The sequence below is a fragment of the Triturus cristatus genome, chromosome 12 (assembly GCF_964204655.1).
Source record: "Triturus cristatus chromosome 12, aTriCri1.1, whole genome shotgun sequence".
Classification (NCBI taxonomy): Eukaryota; Metazoa; Chordata; class Amphibia; order Caudata; family Salamandridae; genus Triturus; species Triturus cristatus.
Genome location: NC_140595.1, coordinates 739,551,832 through 739,574,654, shown reverse-complemented (window position 1 = coordinate 739,574,654; position 22,823 = coordinate 739,551,832). Strand labels below are relative to the sequence as shown.

Here is a 22,823-nt window from a genome sequence, read left to right as displayed (position 1 = left end):
ACGATTAGAGGATGGAGTTTCTCGAGATGAAGAGACCCGCTGAGGAAATACGTTTTAAGAGCAGAATATGTAAAATAATGAATAGCAAATGTTTTGTAGTGTTATGTCTGTTTGTACTGTCTAGCATAATGATGTTTTCTGTAGGTTGTGTATTATTGTCTTTCCGAGTGCCATTTGTACCCACTGTACAGCCCACACCTCCTCCTACTATTTTTCCACACTCTTTTCACCCTCTGCCTGAACACGAACAAGCTAGACGTTCTGAATTTGTAAACAATTTATTTGTTCAACTCCTGCACCAGCACCAACTAGTTATGAACACAACAAATTGCTGGGTGTGTGGTTTGATGCCGCATACCATTGATAAGGGTATCCCATATCTAGTGCTGCCATTTAGCTATAATGGCTCATCATGGGCATTCCAGACTATGTTTCTTTTTGCGCTTGAAACCTACTCCCCGCGACCACCGCATTCCACTAGACTTAACTCGAACAATAAAGCCTTAATGAGAGGAGTTGCAGATATGAGTAGAGATATCGATGCATATACATCTATTTCCAAGGATGAGTTGCGAGCTTATGTAGGTTGGAACGCGACGGGGTATAGCATTAGTTTGGGCGAAAGACAGCGCAAAAGTTCATCCCCAATTTGGGTTGTACCACACATGGGTCGCCTTTGTTTACAAGGGAATGGACAAAATCCAAGAGCTCAACTAGGGAAGAGTGACTGTACGGAAACGTACACTTTTCCATCACAGTTTTCCCCTGCGTTTTTGGCTGCCAAGGGTACATACTTTGTTTGTAATGATCGAGCATATACCTGGTTGCCCCCTGATTTCTCGGGCACGTGTTATGTTGCAAATTTGCTACCACTGACATTTACTGCCGCCTCTGATTATCACAAGACCAGAGTTGTGAGAGGCGTGGTTAGTAAGGAGGATACTGCCGGTCAGGAAGCAGGAGATTTTTTCTTGGGTTTCCTGCCGTTTTGGGGACCAATGGTCAATAGTAGGAACCTGAGACAACTGACTCGTGTAGTGGAAACCACTGTTAATGTAACGGCTGGTGCCCTTGGTAACTTGACAGCTGAGCTCCAAGCGGATCGCCTCATGACGTTGCAAAACCGTATGGTTCTAGATGTCATACTTGCAGATCGTGGTGGGGTATGTACTGTTATCCAATCAAGCTGTTGTATTTTCATACCAGGTAACGCTCCGACAATCTATCAGGCCATCTCCAAACTGCATAAAATTTCCGAATCTATCCACGTGGATAAAGGAGATTGGTCGGTAATGGGGTGGTTCTGGGAACTGATATCAGCTTGGGGATGGAAGATTCTAATAGTCATTGGAACGATCTTAGCCATTCTTTTCCTGTTCTGTCTATGTATATAGTGTGCTCCTGTAATGTGTAGCCAAAGTGTTACATCATGTGTAAGGAAACCTGTATCAAGGGATGAGCTAAGCAATAGGATGATGCTACAGCAACATCTCCATGACTTTGTAGATATGGACCTGGACTCAGATTAATATGAGTATAGTTGTTGCATATGTAAGGGCAAAAGGAGGGTGTGTGGTACTGTAAATTTCGGAACCATGTTGGAAGCATAGCCCTACCATGCCGACTTCAGTATCAGCGAACCGCAAATGAGTAACGCGGTATGTATGAGTGTTTTCGTCATGTTTCACTGATTAATTCACCGTGCATACGATACCACATATTGAACCCTTGGGTTCCATTTTAGAACAGTAGCCGTTTTGTGGTTGCCCTCACATCGGCTGCACACTAAGGCCATGCCTAGGCCTAAAGGACACGTACACCTTCTTGTGACTTCTCTCTGACCTGTGCAAACTGACTCCGCTGCCCGAGGTCAATCCTGTCCGGCCAGTTCCTTTCCTCGCGGCCTAATGTGATTAGCATCAGGGCTCGACCCATCATAAAGTCCTTGTTCGCACACGATCTCTGACTAAGCTATTTCACACCTGACTCTGTTTCCTACTCTATGGCTTGTTTTACGAGCAGGAGGTGCCCGTTTTATTGGGGTCCGCTGTTATCTGATGAGGGTTCTGAGCCTTGCTGGGTAAAATGACTGTATGCTTAATGAACTGAAATGTGGGATTGTCATTATGGCTCTGCTGTTTCTTTGAAACTAAAATATGTGGATGACCACTTGTAAAAGAGGGGCGGTGTGGCCGAGAGCGTAATTTTGTGTATATAAGTAAAGACTGGTTTTTGGTTGGGAGCAGTCTCCTGAGAACATACATCGTGTTGTACTTCTCGGATACCTGTGATTGGTCTGCAGCCAATAAATATGATCTTTGGTTTCATCTAGAAGACTCTGTGTTTCTGTGGGTCTGAAACAGGAAGAACCCGAAGTCTTAGGGTGTGTTCCCCTGCACCGCTGGGTTCTAAAAACCCGGTACTTCAGGAGTGCCATCAAGTCCATGCATTGCTATGCTTAAAGGTATAAACATGGGTACACCCTAGACTCACTAATCGCCTTCAGTAAAGTGTACATCAAAAAAATATAAAACAAACACTGAAAAAGCAATTTTTTATCAAATAACTACCTTCATCCATTCTCAAACACAGCAAACATAGAGCACTCAAGCTATTGCTAAATCAACAAATATAGCTCCAACTAATAGAGGCCTAATTTACCCAAATGCAGCTAAACTCAACACAGTCATGTCCCAAAAAAATCCATTCAAAGCCTGCCCAAAGACACCTGTACAAACCATGGCCAACACAAGACCGCACATTGCTACCCGAATCAAAGCATAGACCAACCAGCTAACTGAGACAACTTTACATAAATTAATCACAGCAACCTGCCCAGTGCCTATATAACCAAACACAGTACAAATAATGCTCATTAAACTAACACGAGCAACCAAGTGGTGTCTTATACTAACGCAACTTAGCATTAACCAACCCAAAACATCAATACAGTAACAATCTAGCCAAGAAACCCGACAACATTCAATTTAATGTTATTTTTCCCATTTCCAAATAAATCAACATGATTTAGCCCAATGACATTGAAATCAACCCCAAGAAACCTAAATCAAACCAGTCCTTTGTCAAGCTATCCCATAAACGTAACTGGCTATCCAGACTGCAGGAAATGAGAGCTACGCCAAACAGACTGTTGTCATCAATGCTAACACAAATGAGCATTTTGGTAACATTGCCTCAGACACCAGAGATGATATTTCTCTTGCTTTATTAAGGATGACTGCCAAATTTGCTACCACATGTACAAACTATAGCTCATAGTTATACTCATTGGTAACATAGTTAAATAAGCTAGGGTTGAATACGACTTATGTAAAAATTACTGGCTATGATGTGAATTCAATGCTGACATGTTTGTTATATGTTGATAACATAAATATATTTATTTAAAAAACTTACAACAATCTGCTGTGCCAACGAGACTTTGATAGCATCAATATGAAGTAATGGTCTCCCAGCAAATGAATTGTTGCAATGACCATGAAACTAATATAAGTATAAGAAAAGCCATCTAAACAAAAGCTGCACCAAGCAAGTCAAATGAATGCCAACTGAGTGATGCCCAAGCCAACAGGAAGTAACTCAGTCTCAATCAGACTGCCGCTAATCTTTTTTTTTCATAATCCTCAGACAGGAAACATTTATAAAATGAATGCATGTCACCAGAGCCTGGACACACTTGAGTAAGTGCCTTAGTATAATTATGCAACCTTTCTGAATAGAGTTGCATACAACTCACCATGACAACCAACGTGTTTTTAGTTAATTTATTAGGATGCTTTAAAGGACCCTGCTTTTCACTTTTCCATTACTTCAGAGCTGCAATATAAGGAAAAAAAGTGAATTTTACGTTTGAGAGTGTTTAAATTCTTATGTTCATATCCACATTGTTAGCCTTTCTAGGTAGGAAGTCTCCTGAGGCTTTACCGGTTAGCACAAGAAAATGTGGTTAAACTGGAATGTAAATGTTTTAATCATCATCATAAATACTTTATTTCGGTTCTTTTATAGACCATAAAAGTACATATACAATACAAGATACATAACACAATAAACACATTTCAGATAAAATGCCAGATAGTGAATACTTGCACGTGTTGCCATAAAATACAACAGTACCAGGGATAAAGGCATAAAATAGTGCAAATACGCGAAGAGTCATTACTGGTCCATACAGATTCTTAGTTTAACCGCTAGTTTTAAAAATTCCTTCATTTGAAGGATACAGTCACTGTGCAAAAGTTGTAGATACATTAGTGCCGGTCTGATTTGAGTAAAATCAAGTTTTTTTAAAAGGGTCACTGTAGGACCTGGGGTCACCGGGCCCTAAAGGCGTAGCGTGACTCGAGCGGTTGGGCACCCGAAGGCTTACGTGTGAAGCAACCATACAGCACACACATCCCCTGAAGCAGGAAGCGCACGCAATAACTGACGCCACACAGTATGTTCACTTAAAAATCAATCAGGTTTATCAAGTTCAAATGCAATTCATTAGATTCTCACTGGCAGTATCATTATACATGCAGAGGCATTTCAGTTCAAAGGCAACTCATTAAACTTTAACCTGACCCCACCGGACTACCAGAAAACATCAGGTTCTAGGGATACAATGCTGCGCACAACAACTTATAGCGCCTAAAAATCAGGTTGCATAAACAGGGCACTGCAATTTAGCACTTTGAAAGCACAGTGAACCAGGCTCTAAGACCTAGTGCTGCCCCTAAAACATGGCACCTAACATTGCGCAGCATGTAGCAGTCTCTGGTAGTGCTGCCCAGGGCCTAGTATGGCGTAGGGACACACAGCGCTACTGGCAAGTACATCGGGCAGCAAGCGGGGCGCTCAGTCTAGGGCGGGGGCCTTGGGCCCCAAAGTATCTTCTCCTAAAGCCCTTCAGAGGGCGAGGGGCGTCGGTGAGGGAAATCCCGGATCCGGGGAGGGCCGTGGTTCACTGGGCCTAATTGCGGACTCTCCCCAGGGGGAGGGGCGAACTCTGGGCCTCCTCACGGCCTTCCGCCCGCCTCCCCCAGGGGTTACCTTGAGCTTCGGCCTTCACGCGGCCCTGGCGACGGGTTCTCTGGTGGGAGGGGACCTCCTCTGTGCCTCGCGCTGCAGCGCTCTCCCCGGCGAGGGACCTCCAGCTGACGTCGAGGCTGCCCGGCGATCTCCAGGCCGAGGGCCTTGTTCGCGGGCTTCTCCCGCCTAGTGGAGCGGTGCGGGGAGCGGGGGACACAATGCGGGGCTCCCCGTCTAGTCAGACGTGACCGGGGAGCTCCGCTGGCGTCACGGGCACTTCTAGGGATTCCGGCCTTGCTTCCGGGTCGCGCCCGCAGCCGCCAATGGCCTGCGGGGGCGCGGCCCAGTCCACCAATGGGATTACGGCGGTGGCGGCGCTTGGCAGTCCGCCCCCGTCAGGTGATGCTAGTGCGGGGCTTCAGGCCTACGCGGCCTTCGCTGCTTCTCGGCTGCCTTCTCTGCCCTCGAACCACGATACCTCGGCTGCGACGGCAGCGGCGGGGCCCCGGGCTTCTCCGCTGGCCCCGTTGACGACAGGGGGGCAGTTTCCCGGCCCCAGGCCGCAGCGGTGAGTGCGCCTCGAATCCCCACAGCAGGGGGGGCTGAAATTAAGGGGCGACTTCGCCGACCAGCGCCTCGCACAGGACTGACTAGGGGGATCCCAGGCAAGGTCGGGGAGCGCAGGGGTCACAGCGCTAGTACCTGGTTGATCCCCCAGCAGTCCATCAGTAGTTCTCAGCTTGGGAGTTGCAGCAGTCAGTTTCAGCAATTTACTTCAGTCTTATGTTTCGCAGTCTTGGTGGCGCAGTTGGTTCTCGCGCCCTTGAAAGTTCTGTTCCTGGGGGTGACTAGTTCCCTCCTAGTCAGGCTTGGCAGGTCATTCCGGGGTCTCCCTATCGCTGGGCCAGATCAGTGGGTAGTACAGGATCCCTCACTCACTTAAAGGGCAGTGCCTAAACCCTGTCACCTTCAGAGGCATAAGTCCCTGTCTAGGCCCTACCGCCTAAAACTCCGGCGTGGGTTCCCCAGGTCTGCTTTACCCCAACTAACTAGAAAAAGTTCCCTCCCTCTGTTAAGTAGCCCTAGGTCAGGTGACCACCTCCTAAGGCGGCAAAAGTAAAACCCCACCCTTCCTCTAGAAGGTTCCAGCACATTCCAGGAGCTTCCCCACTCTAGGTATAGGACAAAAAAGGCGGGCTGGTGTCGCAACATTGTTGTGGGGTCCCAGCCAGCTCCTGGCAGCTAGGGTGCTACTAGAACAGGCCACTCTGCAGTAGCAGGGGCCTGTGGCAGCCATCTTGGGTGAAGGGAACACCTGCCCCTTAACACTACAAAAACGAAAAAAATGAGGGAAAAAGGGCCAAGTCCAACAGTCACCAGATAGCGCTTACGGAGGAAGTCATAAAACTTACATAAAAATATAAAATGCAGCATATCCTGCGGAGACTTTCCGTCGCAGCCGCAGGGTGCTGCCATTTTTTTTAAAATATCTATTTTTGGTCGGATCAGCAGGTGATGAAAGAGGTTTAGCCTAAACCTTGTTAGCAAAAAATGTTCATGGGTAGTCAGTGAGCCAGACAGGTACGGTTCAATTGTTTCACAAGTTTTCAGCATGGCAAATTTCCTCACGCTTTGTTTCTGGAGCTCCACGCATTCCCTCCGGGACCTCCTATCCATAAGGAAGGCCCGTTTAATGAGCTCCAGATCCCCTTGTACAATTTTGTTTGGGTGTTCAAACAGTTGTAGTCGACCTAATCTAGGAAAATTCGATTTCAAATATTTTATCCAAGGAGTACACAGTATCTTGTCCCGGCCCAGAAAATCCCTCAAGATCAGGTGCGTTAATGGTATATCCTGGTTTAGCCATAATTTAAGCCAACAGGTCAAGGGACGTAAGGAGAACAAGTCACTTAAGAATTGCACCCCTAGCTCTTCATGCACAACAAAGTTAGATGTGCCTGTGGGGACACATAAAAGATGCTTCAAAAAAGAATTGTCAGCAATCTGCAGCTGCTCACCAGCAACATATCCCCAAATTTCGCTGCCATAAATTACAGTTGCCACTGACTTTGCGTTATACAGTTTAAGCATGGCACAAATGGGTTTTTTCCCGATTTTGGCAGCAAAGTTAAATATCGAGGCATTAACTTTTGCAAATTCTCCTTTCTTTTTTAAAAGTTGAGGGGCCCAGTTAAGTTTAGAGTCGAAGAGAACCCCAAGATAGGAGAATGTTTTCGTTAGCGGAATTATTGCTTCATTAATTTTAAATGTAAAAGTCCTCCTTGATTGCTGCCCTACTTGCATGACAAAAGATTTAGAGTTGTTAACCATCAAATTTCTATCTGTCATAAATGAGTTAAAAGCATCTAGAAGAGATTGCAGGCTCTTTTCTGTTCTTGAAATTAGAACTGCATCATCTGCGTACAATAAAATGGGAATTACCCGCCTGCCTACTTTAGGATAGTCGGCCTGGACATTCTGTAACACTCTATCTAGCTCATTAATGTAAAAATTAAAAAGAAAGGGGGCCAAGATACATCCCTGATGTACACCTTTACTAATATTAAAATTATTTGATACACACAATTCTTGAGAATATCTCACATTAGCTCTGGTATTGTTGTGTAAGTCAGCCAGAAAATCGACCACACCACTTTCCACCCCCTTCTCCCTCATGGACTGCCACAGCTTTCCCCTGTTAACACAGTCGAAAGCTGAGGACAGATCCATGAAGGCGAGGTGGATGGTGCCCTTCTGCGCTACAGTGTACTTGCTTAAAATTAGGAAGAGATTAAGACACTGGGTGATTGTAGAACGACCTCTACAGAATCCATACTGTGAATTGGACATAATATTATTCTCCTCTGCCCAATCAGAAAGTCGCTGCAATAAGATTCTGCCTACAAATTTGACCGTAGAGTCTATTAAAAATATAGGTCTATAACAATGTGGGCTGCCTTTGTCCCCTTTCTTAAAAACCGGGACGATTGTAGAGACACCCCATGATAGTGGACACCCAGCTTTCACAGCGGCATTAAAAACAGATTCAAGTATTGGAGCCCAAAAGTTAGGCTCAGATTTATACAGGTCCGGAGGGATCCCATCTGGACCTGGTGCCCTACCGGCTGTTAGCCCCACAATTCCATTAATAACTTCACCACGATTGAAGGTAATTATTTCACCCCCAACAGAGGTGACCGGACTGGGAGGTTCAGCTACCGAGCTACAGTACAGATTCCCATAGTGTGCCTCCAAGGCCTCCTTAGAAATGTGACATTCCAGGCCATCACCCGGCTCCTGAGCCAAAAAAGGCTTCCTCATTACTGCCCAGAATCTAGAGCTACATTGCAGAGTAAAGGGGTCAAGTAACTCGCTCCATGCCTCTTCCCTAAGAAAGTCCTTATGTCGAGCAATAGCAGTTTTATATATCTTTCAACAAACCTGGACTTCTGCCTTTATCCTAGGTTTAGCTGCCAGCGCTATTTTTAAATTTCTAGCGGCTTTAGAACAGTCATGGTTAAACCATTTGGGTCCCTTAGTCTCCAGCTTCTTTGCTGGAGCTGACAACAACTTTGAGACCTTATCCGCTAAGCTTTGAAAGGCATTGAGGACGTTATGTGGCTGAGCACCATCTTGTATACAAGCCAAGATGTCATCTGCACCTGCAGCTTTAATCTCATTGGACAGTAAGACTGGGGTGATTTGAGACCATTTTAGGTGACGTCTTCCATCTGTCAGACTCACCCTACCTGAAGAGGTATTCGTACCTTCCTTTGCTAACCACGGACCCGTCATATGTATAGTGAGGGGGTTGTGATCACTGAACTCACTGGCTTCAATGGTAAAGGAATCCACAAATGACTGCATTAATGATGAAATTAATACGAAATCAATAAAAGTACCCCTCCCGTGCCCCTTAAAGGTTGGGATCTCAAAACACATAGTGGGGTCAGTCATAGCCATTGTCGCCATTAAGTCCAGGTCGTTAAGCATATCATTTAAATTTTCCCCCTCATTTGTGTGTTCAAAGTGAAAATCAGTGATTCTGGGACAATTTGAATCTGTAATACTATTAAAAAGAGGATCCTTGCCAGGATGAACATTAAAATCCCCCATGATCATAAGATTATGTACACAATCCTTCGTGGAGTTACTTACAAAAACATTCAGTGCAGCTATCTGACTGTGAGCTAAACAAGGATTAAAAGCATTATAAAAATTAACCAGACCGGCCAGACAGTTTTCACCCTTTAAAGCTAAACCAATGAGACCAGTACTGCTTGTTGAAATTCTGCGTATTTTACAGGATAGAGCAACCGAGATGAATATGACCATGCCCCCTTTAGGCCTGCCCCTTGCTGTTGCTGTAGCGGGGACATAATAAGCCTTAAATCCTTCTAAAAAATGGTTACAATCAGTGGACCAGGTCTCCTGCAAGCAAATAATTTGATACTGCTTAATAAACCTAATCCAATTGCTATCCTCCATTTTAGCACCCAATCCCGCAATGTTCCATGAAATAACATTGTTTTGACTACTATTTGGCAAAATTGGCTCAGCACAGCCCATGCTCCCCTTTTCCTGACCCGCAAGTTCCTCACGTCAATCACAGGATTCTAAACCTGAGAGGGTGTCAAATCTGTTGTGTGTTACAATGTTGAACCCTGACCCACACTGCTTGTCAGCATTGAGCAACTATGCGCCGTTAGTAGACGATGACTGAATAGGAGTGGGGGGTCGAAAAAACCCAGAAAACGGCGGGGCTTTAATCAAATGGGTATAAAAATAACCAAGGGTACGTACACTTATGCCGTTCCCATTGTGGACTAAGGAAGCTGCTCTCAATAAAACTGTGGCAACATGCTGCGGATGCTTAAAATTGACTATGATACAGTCACCAGCTCTTGATTTCCTGGATGTACCAATCCAGCTCACCCTCCTGGTTGACAGTATTTGGTCGGCAAATATAACTGGAAACCCACAATTTTTGTTCAACCATGATACAGTTCTATTTGTCAGTGTATCATGGGATTCCTCAGTTGGCTGTTGAGAAAGGCGCTCAATGGGAGGAACATTTATAAGAACAGCCACATAAGGTGCGCAGTCTGGGGGAAGATTAGCGTGGCAATTTTTCTTAACATGCATGAAAGCTGACGGGCCCTCAGAGGCTACTATGGCCTTTTTTTTGCTGGGTGGGTACAGAGGTATACGCTAGAGGGGCTAACTCAATTACAGGTATTGGTTGAGTAAATTGCTGAGAATTTATTTTACCCGAACCCTGTCCCTCAGCGTCCAAACGCTTATCCACCATCTTAGGTCCTTCTCCCACTAAAGCCTGGTATGTTGCTAGAAGGCCACCCAGTCTCTCCACTTCTGATGCCACCGTATCTAGTTTAGAAATAAGGGGTTTCATCAGCTCTGTGAATTTAGCCTCTATCTTAGCTTCTATGGTGCGAGTTAGCAGAGCAAACTGCTCCATTAAGTTAAACTTTGTGCCTGCCATATTTAAACTTTCCTGGCAATCTGTAGTAGCCCCAGTGCTATTTGGGGCAAGGTGACTTTTATCTGCTCTTTTTTTGCTGATCTTCCCCCCGCGTTTGGTTCAATGGTGTCTCTAAAATCCACAGTGTCGTGATTGGTCATGGACTGGGGGCTTCATCATGTGGGATACGATGAAGTTTCGGAATGTGAACTGCATAGATTGCTGTTTGGTCTGGTAGCAGCTGCTCTGGAGGCAACGGAGAAGGAAGACCACGGCGCTGGAGCTCCACTAAGGACTTCACTGATCTACTTTGCCTCTCACTACACACGTTGCATGCAGAGGTCCATTTTGGTCTTGATGTCACCAGGGTTGGCTATATTATGACTAGTCTCTGATAATTTTACTCACTGTCAAAAAATAAAAAAAAATTCCACCAATCCTAATACTCTTGTCGGCTGCTATGAGTCATGGTGGGGTTCTGAAATCTACTGGGACATATATTAATAGATGCCTACATACATTTATTAGGGTCAACCAAAAATCTTCCATGTAAAGGTTTTATTCAAGATGGAAGTACATTCTGTGGAGTCTAAGCTATCCTGAATTAGAAACTCGTGATCAACAGACTTTATCCTTTTCTTTTATTGTGATGGCTAGGTCTTTATACAGTTTTCTTCCATGTGAATTTAAATTCTTCCGAATTCCAGGTAATACAGCAACGGTCTGAAAGTATATTTCTTTAGATAATATTTGAGCAAGTATTTTCATCTGGATATTTTGTTGAATGGAGTGAGAGTTTTGGGACAGAAATGTCCCTTGCATGGTAGTAGATGGGAACCCTGCTCTGAGTGCCCCGACTGCAGTGATATCTGGATCCTTAGTAATGATTTCTTGTTATGAGGGAGCATGGATCATACGTGTGCATCATGATCTAGGCTTGCCTGGTTAGACTGGAAGAGACGCAACGTGGTAGCTATCCTCACAGAGGTGGAGAGCTTCCATCCTCGCCGTGGTGGTGGTAGCATTTCATTTTTATAGAGTATGATCAAGTATTATGGCCAGGGCTTCTGACCTCTGTCAGGTCAGTGCCACAGTGAATTTATTTTGAGGCCTTCTAATGCTAACATAAACAGACATAAATTAACATTAATTACACTGACAGCTGAGGACTACATGGCTTTTAAAACTTGCACAGAAAGTTGTTATCTTCTGTGTTTGTTGGAATGGGATTCATTCTGTGGTGCAGCTTCTTGTATTGTATCTAACGTGTGCTTAAGAGGAAGCTGTGCCAGAGATTTTCTGGTAATGTTGCAAATCAAGGCTGTTGCTACCTGCAGTCGCTTGTTCATTTAAATGGTTTATTGTTTAGCAGTGCAATGTCACTTATTGTGTATGTAGGGTGAAGGGACTAATTAAATATTATTAATTTAGCCAGTCCCTACAATAGCCTGTTTTATGCAACACAATTTCTGTAAAGTTGATTGGTTTATGTCATGTAACTTAATTAGTTCACCCCTATGATGCTACCTCGCTTTAGGTCTGTCTCAGTCGCAGCAGTTCTAGTCTCAAGATCTATAAGGCGATTCCCAATGTTATTACACGCTTTTATCAGTTTTCTGACCACCCCTTGAACTTTCCTCAAAACAGTCTGAGCCTTGCGACTGTCTGTCTTGACGTGTCTCCCCGCGAAGCACTGAGACTGCTTAGTAGCTTCCTTTCCCACAGACGCACGAGTTCTAGCAGGCAAAAATGTCCAGATATTAATGTTTGCGGACGACACGCTTATGTTATCTAAAACACCGAGTGGGTTAAAGCATGCGCTGCAACATTTTGAAGAACTCTTCTCATTGCGTGGTCTAAAAATAAACGCTGCAAAAACAAAGTTCATGACCTTTAATCAACACAGGTCATTTAAGGGTGGCATGGTACTGGATGGGCTACCCCTGGAGCAGGTCGATGCATTCACTTACTTAGGCATCACCTTGCATAAAGGACTTAGCTGGATGCCGCACATCGATACCATGGCTTTAAAGCACAGGCAATTAGCCTGATCGAGGAATTTAAAACATCATTGACTAAGCCTCTTACCCGGTGCTGCAGATCTATAGCTCCAAGATATGGAGCTCAGTTCTGTACGGTGCCAAGTTATGGGGGTTTGAGAAATTGTTTGCACTAGCTCTATCAGAGAATAGGTTCTTCCAAGTCACAAGTCTACCCCAAGGTACTCCCATGCTTCCCTTGCACTATGATCTAGGCAGAAAAGTAATAGAAGACCTAGCAAGACTACGCCCTATCCTTTATTGGGGCAGAATCTGGTGCACGCCAGAACTGGCCATTTTCGCAGAAGGTCTTATAATGGAGGCCGATCGTTTCCACAAAATTAGCTGGTTACCTGATATCAGAAGCTCCCTAGCCTGTAAGGGAATGCCATCATTGTGGTAAGCCCCTAAAGCACCCAGTTCACAATAAAAGATCCAATCAAGCAAATGTATTGGGAACTGACTGTACAAGAAGCTAATAGAAAAAGTGATGCCACAACACTGACAGGAAAGTTCTTGCAAATAAAATCAAGCCCGGTTGTTGAAGATTATTGGGATGTAATCTCCAAGCCGCTAGACCGCAAACTGTATTTCCAGTTTAGAGCAGGATGCTTACCCCTGAAGTCTTTTACTGCTAAATGGTTTGCCATTGTTGATGACAAATGTCCAATCTGCATTAACTCTGAAGAAACATATGCACATGTGTTGTTTGTATGCCCTGCGTACGTTGCACCTCGTAAAGCTTGGCTGGCACCGATTTGCAGGAACATGGGCATCCACTCGCCAAGTGTAGCTATGAGAATATTATGTACTGATCCATCTGTACCGTATGCAGTATCAACGGCAACATTTTAAATATGGATGTGGATAATAAGATCTAAACTGCTTCTAGCAAATCACTGAAGGAAGGTTTTCTCCATTAACGATAATGAATCATGTTTCAGTCCTGTTGGGACCGTTTAAACTGTTCATTATTTATTTGTCCTAACTTACAATAATAATACCGTGTACATGTTTCTTAACTTTTTCTAAATCTCTTCTTTATTTTAATATATATTTTGCTGTATTGATTTTATTTATCTACTTAGTTCTATTAGACATTGTTTAAACTGTGAAATTTGACTTTTTATGTACCCAGCTTTTATGACACTTACTGTCGAATAAAGCTTACGTTGACTAGGACTGCTTGGTAGATAACATCTAGTGTAGGGGAGTCAGAACCTCCTGCCCTCTGTAGATTCACATAGTGGGGGCCAGCCAGGCGCTCTGTGGGTTAGTCCCAGGCTAGATCCTTGCCTTTTGTGGTTCTCTGGCTTGACTTTTTACCTATCTTGCAAGCGGTCGTAATGCTACTCTTTTTGCCCTCTTCAAGATCACTGTCACTCCCGCTAAGGCTGGAGGAGGTGTCTGACCCCTCCAGAGACCACTCAGCTGCGTCGGCTAGAGAAAAAAACAATCACTAATCTCAGATTTGGCAACCTCAGCCCCTCCTTCTGGAATCCAAACGTTGCTGAACCCACAGCGAGTTCTTTATTCTGGCCTAATGACACACCAGTAGCAGAATCAGGAGGGTTAAAATTGTGTTGATCATGTGTGATTTCCAGTCGTTGTGAACTCTGTGGAGCCAGGCTTATATTCCCCCTTGTGTGAGCCACAGCAGAATCTTTGTCTCCACCTGCATGTTCAAGAGCCATAGTATTTACATAGACCCTGACCCACGGTTAGGGAGTTACTGTTTGTGGTAGTTACATTGCCTTTAACTGGGGCTGAGGGATGTGTAGAAAAGAACTCCTGGTGCTGCCCGGGGATTGGCGGCTCCATCAAGTACACAGAATACCTAGGTCGGACGTTCTCGGACCACAGCCCCTTAATACTATCGTACCAACCCTCCATGCAAAGACCTCCAATCCCTACATGGAGACTCAACCCCCCTGTCATTAGAAGATGTTGCATTTAGAGAATCCTTGCAGGCATTGGTGGGTACTTTCTTTGCAGACAACGCACACACGGCCTTGTCTGCCCTGGTGGAGTGGGAGGCATTTAAGGTGGTGGTGAGGGGACACTGTGTGGGGTGATCAACTGGCATACAGAGGAAGTTACACCTGGAGCACTTGACCATTGAGGGAGTGTTGTGCACGTTGGACAACACGCAGGGGATAGGGGTCCACACAAATACACTCCTGCTCGCCACTCGCAAACAGTATGATGAGGCCCTTGAGTGGCTCTGGGTGCATGACTACAGGGCGTATATGGATAGGGTGCAGAGAGAGGAGGGGAGATCTGGTCGCTGTTGGCATGGCTGATCAGGCCGGAGATCCGAGCCACCCTAATCACCCACATACAAACAGACACGGGTATACCCGAATTTGACCCGGACAAGATTACCAAACTATTCCAGAGTTACTACGAATCACTATACACCACCCCCCAGGAAGCCCCTCAAGCAGACCTTAGTACATTGCTGGCCCCGCTGCCGCCCCATATTGTAGATGAACAGACTGTGGAGGAACTAGATGGCCCTATAACCATTCAAGAGGTCCGGGGGGCCATTGCGTTGCTGGCCAACGGTAAGGCGTCGGACCCTGATGGCCTCCCGGCAGAGTTTTACGCTAAATATGTCATAGATCTGGCCCCCACCTGGTCACCTTGTACGCTGAGGCTCGAGAGTTGGGTCATTTGCCAGACTCCACACAAACTGCATCTGTGGTCCCCCTCCCAAAGGCGCTCGGCCCATACGCTGGAGTGAGGGATTTTAGACCTTTGTCCATGCTCAACATGGATTTTAAAAACTTGAGTAAAATCCTGGTGTCCCGACTGTTCCCACACATGCAATGTCTAATACACCCGGACCAAAATGGGTTCATCCCTTCACACAACACCTCGTACAATTTGCGGAGACTGTACTCCGCTCTCTACCACCAGAAGTCGAGGTCCCTCCCGCAGGCCGCACTCCTCTCAGTTGACCTCGAAAAGGCATTTGACACCGTGAACTGACCCTACCTGTTTGAGGTCATGAAGAGACTGGGACTAGGAATGGGATGGCTGAATAGGGTTCGGCTGTTGTATGCCCGCTCCACAGCGCGGGTCAGGACGGGTAAAAACATCTCCCCAGAGTATGGATTAACACGTGGCACCCGCCAGGGATGCCCCTTATCCCCGCTCCTGTTCGTGCAGGCGATTGAGCCCCTAGCAGAGCTCTTCCGTCAAGGGGGAGACTGACTGGGATTGACAGTGGGGAGCAGGGCCCATACCATCTCTCACTACGCATACAACCTATTGATCAACCTAAATGATGCAAAGGGTGGAGCGGAGACGAGCGTCAGGCTTCTTGTTGCATTTGGGGCTCTGTCGGGCCGCGCTGAACCTAACTGGGCTCCCGACACATTTATGTACCTGGGCATCAGAATCTTACACTCCTTGGATGACTTGAAGGAGGGCAACCTCGACAGGGCAACCCGATCACTCCGATCCAGCATGGCCTTTTAGGGCACTGTGCGCCTTCCCATAATGGCCAGGGTATCATTGACCAAGCTGGTCATGCTGCCTCGTCTTTTATGCTTCTTTGCTAACCTACCGATACTTATGCCCGGGCTTGGTCTCGCCCACTTAATGCACTAGTGCGGGACCTCATCTGGGGAGACGGAGAATGTCACTACAAACTTTGCGATGCCCTGTAAGCAAGGGGGTGCCAGACTTCAAGTTTAATCAATTAGATGCACAACTACAATGGGTGGCCCAATGGCTGCAGGGCGTATACCAAGAGGGACCTTTACCTATGGAGCCAGACCAGCACCCCCGCCTTCTGCTGGCAAAACTCCTAAACCGGACGACTAAGGTCCCTTAAAACACGACACTGCAGACTACTGCTCTGCAGTGTTGGAAACTCTGCATGTCCAGACTGCCGGATACTCTGCGATACTCCCCGGCGCTACCACTTGTTGGATTACCATATGGGGAGCCTCAGTCGATCCTAACGGCCGAGCAATTGACGGCCTTGACAGAAGCAGGGATCGAGACCGTGGGGGACTGCTACCAACACAAAACCTTACTTCTGTTTGTGGAACTGGTTGAGGGGTGTGGAATCCCGCCGGGGAAGTTCCTCGTGTATGAAGTGCTGGTTCATGAGTCTGGGCGACTGTGGGGAGCGGCTCAGGAGGAACCGGAGACCCAGGCGTCACTTCACTCCCTGGTTACGCTGGGAACGGCAGGCTACCAAATCAAATGGTTTTATAGATCACTGCTCAAAGCTTCCCTGACCCCATTGTCACAGCTGAGGGACAAATGGGAAAGGCTTCTAGATTAAAACGTTACCAACAAAAAGTGGAGTAGGCCGTTGAAGTCCCGCCAAGAGAATCCCACGTAATACTTGACTAAAATATGCCCAATTTAACTACCTACATATGACCTACATGACCCCTCACCGACTCTTCACTACATTTGGGGGGAGCCGCGGGGCTTCCCAAGGTGTGGGCAATTGGATGCAGACTTTCTGCACATGACCTGGAGTTGTGACAAACTGCAGGTCTTTTGGCAGGCAGTGCTGTCCAAAATTAACGTCGCATTAGGGCGTGCTTTGGAATTAACAGCAGCAACATGCCTGCTTGGACTATGCCCCCGTCCGCCCAAATGGAAAGTGGGCACTCAGTTGATGGACCTGGCCTTGGCGCTGGCCTGGAGATGTATAGCAGTGGTATGGAAACAGACCTCGGGCCACCAACTAACATTTGGACCCAGGAAGTGACTAGGTGGGCTGGTTCTGAAGAAAAGGCACTGAACTGAGAGGAAGTTTAGGGCCTGTGCCAACACCCGATTGCAGACCTATGGAAGAATGCCTTATATATTTGGGAGCATCTGAGTCATGCTAATAGCTCCGATGAAGGCAGTGAAACCCCTGCGCGCTGACTCGCTGTGGCTGCCAGAGACAAACTTGAATAGACCTCTCCCCTCCCTCCCCAAGAGAAATGCACTACAATATCACACGGTTGCAATTGGTATGCTCCTTAATCGGGCCTGCCTGAAATATACTACGGCGCCCCCAGCTCACACGCCCCTCGAACCCCCTCTGCTGCTCCCAACCTGAGCTACAGTTATTTGTTGTTTTGTTTTTGATAATCAATTTTATTGATTTTACAAGAAGTGAGAACATTTGAAAACAAACAGTACAGCATTGGAGGCAACATCATAACAACAACTATTATGTAAAGAAGTTATAAGGATACTGGGTGGAATCTTTACATTTAAAATATGTATTTATTTTACAGTGTAGTTTAGAGGACACGATTTGAGTGTATGAAGGCAACAATGGGGAAGCTGAGGCAAGAACACAGCAGTTTGGAAAGACTTTGGAAACAAGGATGTATTGCATGATATGAAAATTGGAACAATAACATGATATGGGTACATTTCGCTTCATCACCCCCAGACTTATTCTCCCATTCACTGTCTCCAGTAGAGAGTGCACAGTCAGTTTTAGCGCAGACACTGTACATACCATGGGCATCTGCTTTCTTTTTAGACATACATCTGTCAATTGTCTTCCTGGGAGGCCTCTGTTCTTTCTTCAGTTCTTCCTCCTTCACTACAAAGCAAGTGACAGGGAAAATGGTCACCAAGATAGATATGTGGAACAGCTGGGCCTCAGCACTCTGGGGAACTGGCTTTGGACTGCCAGGAAGACAGGCAAGGAACTTGCAAACTGAGCGCGTGTCAAGGTGGACTCACTTCAGTATTGACAACCGTGTGATTCAGTCAACATCCGATAGAGAGGTTTGGCAGCCAGTGAGGTGGGCTATCATCTCTCAGAGAGGGTTTGTGTGTGTGGGTCAGTCTGAGAGGTGGGGTGGGGGAGTTTGCTTTTCTTTGTGGATCTCCATCGGTCATTTGGAAAACTGTATGGTCATCTGAGATGTTTAGAATTCTTTGGGTCATCCAAACATCCAAAACCTCTCAAGGAGTCCATGTGAGAATTGTCTTGAGCAATGTGACACTACGTATCTATTCTTCGAAGCTGTGACACATGCTATTGAGTCAGGACCATTGAAATTTCTACTGAATCACTTTCTGGACATAAGGATGCTCTTTTTTCCACACCATTAAGAGCCATTGACTAGTTTATAACCAGTCATATGCTCTATGGACCCACTCATTAACGCAATCTTTAAGGCTATGGCACATTCTATCAGCAGACCCATAAGGTTAGTTGGGTGCCCCATTAACTCACTCATTAGGCAATGATGTGCTCTGCTGGCCACTGACAACAGGTCATGCTACTGGCTTAAAGCTCAAGCAATAGGACACAAGTGACCCACTTTAAGACAATGGGATAATCCATTGACCCACTCTTCAGCCTAACCTTGATCTTCAGCGCAACAGCAAACTTCACAGGGCAAATCTTCTTGCAACGGGCCTTTATATTGATATATTTTTGTAAGCAATGTGAAGCTTTAGTGAACCATCAAGTTATTGCGGCAATTGGACGCTCTTTCAACCCATAGAGCAGTTAATCTGGTGTTGTACTATAACCTCTGGGATGCTCCAGTGACCCACCCTTTCCATCTGTTATGCAATGCCACAAAACTCCGTGACAGCCTTATTTATGGCAGTTGGTTAGGGGTTGCTTAATCAGAAATTAAAATCAGTCAACTGTAAAGTACCAAATTGCAGCTTTTTAAATAACCCTGCAGAGTGTGCCAGCTCTGGGAGACATGTTGCTAGACTTAACAGGTTCAGAACCCTTCCTTTCCTATGCAGGTTATGTGGTGCCCTAAATGAGAACTTCTTGCATTTGGTTTGCATATGTCCCATACTAAATAATGTACGCCTTATACTTTTAAAGCGCCTATTATATTAGAGAGGGATTAGCACATGCAGAACAGCTATCATGAGAAGCCTGGACCCAACAGCCCCTCTGCCAAACTGCTAAATTTTGAAGTTTTTACAATTACATGATAAAGCAGTTAAACAGAATTCCAAGCACCTTACATCAGTTTAAGAAACTTGGCCTATATTGTGAGCAAAAGACATTGATATGATATTGACACAACTGTGGGACACTGACCTTTGAAGCTGTGGAGACTTTTATAAACAAAACTAGTAGTTAATTTCATACTGATGCACATGCCACTTTATAATAATTGAGAAGAGTATTAACGGTTATTAATTGAAGGAATTTTTATAATAATACGCTGAAAAGAAGACCAATATATTTTTCTGTATTGTGGCAATATTAATCAATGCTTTTAAGAAAACTGATCATTTAAAAAAAAGGATTTGTATTTTAAATATGCACACTTAATTTGTATTAATTGTAAAATATTGTGACGGTTTTTATTAACATATAAATAAACATATTTTATTATTACTTATTATTATTACTATATAGCAGGCTGACTCTTCTGTGCCATAATACTTTCCTAAAGTAGAAGAGCCTTCAAAACTGATATATATATATATATATATTATCTACTGGCGGTCGCCAGTAGATAGTTATAGTGAGGACCGTGTTTCCATAGGAAATCCGCAACATTCTATTTGGAATAACTTTGGCGCCGGTTGACGAATCCTCGCGAAATTTTCAAAATAGGTGGGGCGCTCCGCTCCGCTCCTACCCTGAAAGTCTTGGGGGGATTCGTCAAGCGGGGGCTGAGAAAAAAGGGGGGTCCCAAAATGCGTTTTCCCCATGCAATTTTCCATAGGGACCTTTAGTCCAAGGTACAGCCCGAACGGCTGAACAGAATTACTTGAAATTTGGCAGAGAGGTAGTCCTCATCTCAGGGAAGTGCCTTTTGCAGGTCTGGTGTCAATCTGTTCAGTAGTTCCTGAGAAAATCAAAAGTAAAATCATATATATATGTGGGCGGAGCCTAACCACACATCTCATCCTGAGATCTGATTGGCTGTCAGCACTTCATCCAAAAAGTGTTGGCAGCCATCTTGGGACCAATATACATGATAGCACCTCATTAAAAAGCATTGCAGTTAATAGAAGGTTTTAAGACTTTAGTTACATTATAAATCATTTGTTGATGGTACCATACTCATTTTAGGAATTGTGGTATGTTCTAAGGTGATTTCACCATGTGAAAAAGCCTTCTGCTGGGATATCATGATTGAGAGAAAAATATTTTCTCATGCTTTTCCCACAGAGGTTTGGAAGGTGATCTATAAGCTAAACTGAGAGCTTATTTTCTGTAAATTGACATTATCTTTCTCAGTCATGTGAGAATGAAGTCTGACATTCTCAGTAAAACATGTACATCCAACAAGGGCAGAGACTGTCAGTTGATTCCTTTGTGTTCTACTGCAGCTTCCCAGAGTGTTCCAAAGAACAACTAGAGCGCTAACAGTCCTACTTATGATAAACGTATGGCACACCTGAAGCCATCTTGCTTGGATTAAAGTGGTAACTCTTAAAACATTTAATTTAAAAAGGAACAAAATGAGGGGGTTCATTTTTCCATAACAAGTATGATTAGTGCTGCAGAAAGAAAAACTAGGGCACATTTTGACTTCTGAAATCCTCTTTTATTTCATTAAAAAATTCTGACATGCAGACTGAAACATGCACTTTCAATACCAGCAGCAGTTTTCCCTGGTGAGCAGTAGCTTTACTACAGTGATCTAATGAGCAAAAAGAGTGCTAACATTCTGAATTTATGGCAAATGTGTGACACATCTGAATGCCTTCTTGATGGAATCAAAGTAAAAAACTGAAAGTATTTCCTACTGGGGAGACTGCAGTAAATGCGGAAATTAGAAAACTTCATAATAAATAAGTCTCCCAAGATGGCCACCAGAGACAAAAGAGCCCAAATGTAGCCCAAATATCACCCAGATGTAGCCCAAGTATAGCTCAATGACAGAATGTCCCAGAGTGTTCTTAAAAACAACTAGAGTGCTTACTGTCTTTATTATGACAAAAGTATGGCACACCTGAAGCCATCTTGATTGGAATAAACTGGTAACACTTAAAACATTTAATTTAAAAAGGAACACAATGAGGGGGTTCATTTTGCCATAGAAATTATGATTAATGCTGAAGAAAGAAAATGAGGGCACATTTTGAGTGACTTCTCAAATCCTCTTCTATTTCATTAAAAAAATTCTGACATGCAGACTGAATCATGCACTTTTAATACCAGGAGCAGACTTCCATGGTGAACAGTAGTTTTACTACAGTGATCTAATGAGCAACTAGAGTGCTAACTTTCAGACTTTATGGCAAATGTGTGACATATCTGAATACCTTCATGATGGAATCAAAGTAAAAAACTGAAAGCATTTCCTACTGAGGAGACTGCAGTACATGAGGAAATTAGGAAACTTCATAACAAATAAATCTCCCAAGATGGCCAGCGGAGACAAAAGAGCCCAAATGTAGCCCAAAATCACCCAGATGTAGCCCAAATATAGCCCAATGTCAGAAGTGTGCAAAACACTTATTATTTTGTGTTTTTGCAGTGTTATATAGTGCAGACTTGTCAGGTATTGGAGTGCTTTACATGAGCATTGGTTACATCACACAAGAACAAATTCATTTTGGTTGTAGACATGGGGAGACTAAGTGATTTGACCAGAATCACAGAATGTCGAGCTGAAGCAGAAACTCCAACCTGGTTCCCCAGTTGCAAAGTCTGCAGTTCTGGAAGTAACACCACATCCTCTCCCCTAAGTGCAACATTTAATCAAGTGGTCAACTGGATAAAAAACAATAAAGATAACAAATAATTTAAAAGTGCTTTGTCGCTATTTGAAAACTCAGAAAATATGTCCTTATTTTAGTCTTTTAGAGCACTAACCATAATTCTGATGCCAATAAGACCCTCTCATATTTATAATTTCTAAAGGAAATGCTCTAGGTATTACAGTTTTGATTACATCAAGATGACGTCAGGCGTTCCACACTTTTGTAATAAATGTAGAATGTTAGCAATCTAGTTGTTCATTAGGATACTGTTGAGAGGCAGAGGCCAGGGGCACGGACTTTGAAAATTGAAGGCAGGTAGGAGGGTGCAAAGGCAACAATTTAACCACACTGAGCAGGCAGAAAGGGCCGTGGCAGCACAACAGACTATGGAGGGCAGTGGAAAGGGGGGCAGGGGCAACAAACCAACAATACAGGACTTGCAAGAGAGGCTGTGGCAATGTAATAGAGCATTGTGGGCAGAAGGAAGAGGCAATGGTAGTACAACCATACATGCCAACAGAAACGTCCAATGTTTTTAAGCTCAAATGGGATTTATTTGATCTGTCTCCTGTCTACAATCTCCT

The 22,823-nt window shown here is 44.6% G+C and overlaps 1 protein-coding gene across 4 annotated transcripts in view; it reads right to left on the bottom strand.

The window, feature by feature from the left end:
* LOC146782639 (uncharacterized) overlaps nt 1-22,823 on the bottom strand; it is a 93,593-nt gene that overhangs the window by 37,968 nt on the left and 32,802 nt on the right. For all 4 annotated transcript variants that reach the window (XM_085637950.1, XM_085637949.1, XM_085637948.1 and 1 more), the window contains exon 2: nt 18,047-18,133. In XM_085637950.1, coding sequence (XP_085494076.1) covers nt 18,047-18,133 — 87 coding nt within the window. The remainder of the gene's footprint in view (nt 1-18,046; nt 18,134-22,823) is intronic.